The sequence below is a fragment of the Nematolebias whitei genome, chromosome 4 (assembly GCF_014905685.2).
Source record: "Nematolebias whitei isolate Nwh7 chromosome 4, NemWhi1, whole genome shotgun sequence".
Taxonomy (NCBI): Eukaryota; Metazoa; Chordata; class Actinopteri; order Cyprinodontiformes; family Rivulidae; genus Nematolebias; species Nematolebias whitei.
In genome coordinates this window covers 16,827,793-16,830,426 of record NC_056501.1, presented here as the reverse complement: position 1 = coordinate 16,830,426, position 2,634 = coordinate 16,827,793, and the positions used below count along the sequence as shown (strand labels likewise).

The 2,634-nt window shown below is 42.3% G+C and overlaps 1 protein-coding gene across 1 annotated transcript; it reads left to right on the top strand.

Moving 5' to 3' along the window:
• The first annotated feature begins 596 nt into the window (after positions 1-596).
• Positions 597-2,345, top strand: LOC119408685 (polyamine-modulated factor 1-binding protein 1-like). The gene has a single exon (XM_037675526.1). It carries the CDS (start codon positions 597-599, stop codon positions 2,343-2,345), a length of 1,749 nt encoding a protein of 582 aa, XP_037531454.1.
• The last annotated feature ends 289 nt before the right edge of the window (positions 2,346-2,634 follow it).

Below are 2,634 nucleotides of genomic sequence, written 5' to 3'. Positions count from 1 at the left end.
AACCAACTCGAAGCCGTGCTTTAAATAAGTCTTGCGCTGAACTTTTTCGCATCCGAAACGCTCGTCCAACTTGTAAAAGAGGGAGAATTTCCTGCAGCAGACTGAGATTCCAGGTTCAGTAGATTCTCAACGAAGCGAGCAATATTTGCTGCAGCGGTTCTGCTGAAGTCTGCACCAAGCAAGTGATGGCAAAATCTAACCAGGAATGTGAGGAGTTTGTCTCCATTTTCGAACTCAGTCAGACTGGCAGACATTGTGCGTTTTGTGTGTCCGAGCAGAGAATGCTTCGGGATTTCAAACAGAAACTTGAAGACGCTCGCAGAAAGTTCGAAGATGAAAAGTTGGACTTTCAGAGAGAAAAACGAAAGTTCAATCTGCAAATCAAAGAACTGGAAGACGCAAAAATAAACCAGGCAGCCAACAAAAATAATCCAAAAACGGCTAGAAAAAACAGAACGGAGGAATTTAAACCAGACTCCAAGAATGAAAGTTCAAAGTCGTTTGAGGAGAAAAGGCTTCATTTAACAGCGTCTCAGAGAAACATGGAAGCAGCTAATGGTGAAATGAGTGAGTCACAAAAATGTTTAAACACAGACATGCAACAACTGGAGCAGCTTGTGCTCAGTTTCCAGAAGGAAAAATCAGATGTCAGAGAGTGCCAGATGAAGATGAAGAGGGAACAAACCGCCTTGGCTACGTCTCAAAAAGTCCTCGAAAAGGACACGCAGGACCTGAAGGAATTTAAACTTAGTTTGAAAATGAAAAATCAAAAGTTGATTGCGTCTCAGAAGCGTGCCGAAGAGGACAAAGCTGAACTGATGGATTTCCGGAAATTCTTGACTGAAAAACAGAAAACTCTGCAAGAGACTTCACTCAGTTTACAACTGAAAAAAATGAGGTTGGAGAATGATCAGAATAAATTAGAAACGGACAAACAGAAGTTACTGGAAGATCAGAGAAAAATAGAACCGGACAAACGGAAGATACTGGAAGATCAGAGAAAAATAGAACCAGACAAACAGAAGATACTGGCAGATCAAAGAAAAATAGAACTGGACAAACAGAAGTTACTGGCAGATCAAAGAAAAGCAGACCACAGACAAGCTGAACTTGCTGAGTTACGCGAAGACCTCAACAAGAAAATGAACTCTCTGAAAGTCTTAAGAGCCAGCTTGGAAACTGAACAAGAAGCGTTACGTGAGTCTGAAAGGATCGTAGAGGAGGACAAAGCTGAACTGCTGGCGTTCAAGAAACGGTTGAGTGAAAAACAGCAAACTCTGCGAGAGGTTTTGATCAGTTTTGAACTGGACAAACAAAAGTTGCAGGATGATCAGAAAACATTAGAATTGGACAAACAGAAGTTACTGGTCGATCAGAGAAAAGTAGAACTGGACAAAAAGAACTTACTGGAAGATCAGAGAAAAGTAGAACTGGACAAACAGAAATTACTGGAAGATCAGAGAGAAATAGAACCGGACAAACAGAAGATACTGGAAGATCAGAGAAAACTAGAACTGGATAAACAAAAGTTAATGGAAGATCAGAGAAAAGCAGGCCACAAACACTCTGAACTTACTGAGTTGCGCGAAGACCTCAACAAGAAAATTAATTATCTGAAAGCCTTAAGAGCCAGCTTGGAATCTGACCAAGAAGCGTTACGCGAGGCTCAAAGGATGGTACAGGAGGACAAAGCTGAACTGCTGGAGTCCAGAAAATGCTTTAACATCAAACTGAAATCTATGAAAGAGACTTCGCTCCGTTTAGATCAGGAAAAAGAACAATTAAAGGAGGCGCAGGAAAAATTGGTGGAAGAACAAAAGGAACTTGACGAGAACAGGAAGTCTCTGAAAATGTCTTTCCTCAGTCTGGAAAAGGAACAGCTAAATCTGACAGAGCTGACAGAGCAGAATGGATTGGCTAAAGAAGAACTGGAACTGCTCTTGTGTAAGGTGAAAACGATGCAGTTAAAACTAGACCAGAAGAAAGAAATACTTGGGAAACAAAAGAAACACCTGGATCGGATGATGAAGGATCAGAACAATGAGAAAAACATGATTTCCTTTTCCAAGAAGGTGGTGGAAGAGAAAAGTAAGAGACTGTGCAATGAGAGGAATGATTTGGAAGATCTCAGAAAGAGTTTTATTGAAGAAAGAAATAGTTTTGACAAAGAAAGGGAACATCTGGAAATGGAGAAGACCGTCCTTGAGTCCAAACTGGAAGACCTCAGCGCCAAGAACAAGAAACGCTTCAGATTCTCTGGCTTCCTCAGAAGTTTCAGTGAGAGACGACAGTCCCGTACAGAAAGTCCGAAGGGAGAACGGGATAGCCAAGTAAGTCTGTACTAGAACAAGGCTGATCTTTTCCATGTCACTTCACCTGACTGAGATCAGAAACTCATTCTCCTTCCACCTCCTCGACCTTCCACCGCTGCTCTGTTCTGCCACACCTCATCCCTGTTCTCCTCTAAATGGCCTTCCATCAACTCCATCTGTTCCACCCTCACCTCCATCCTTCCCTCCTTTCTCATCATTTCTGGAGGTTACTCAGATGAGACGCCATCAGGAAATACAGAAGCTTCACCTCCTTCAGTCACACAAATGCCTCCTCCTTCTGTTTGCCGCGTTTCAGAGGGTT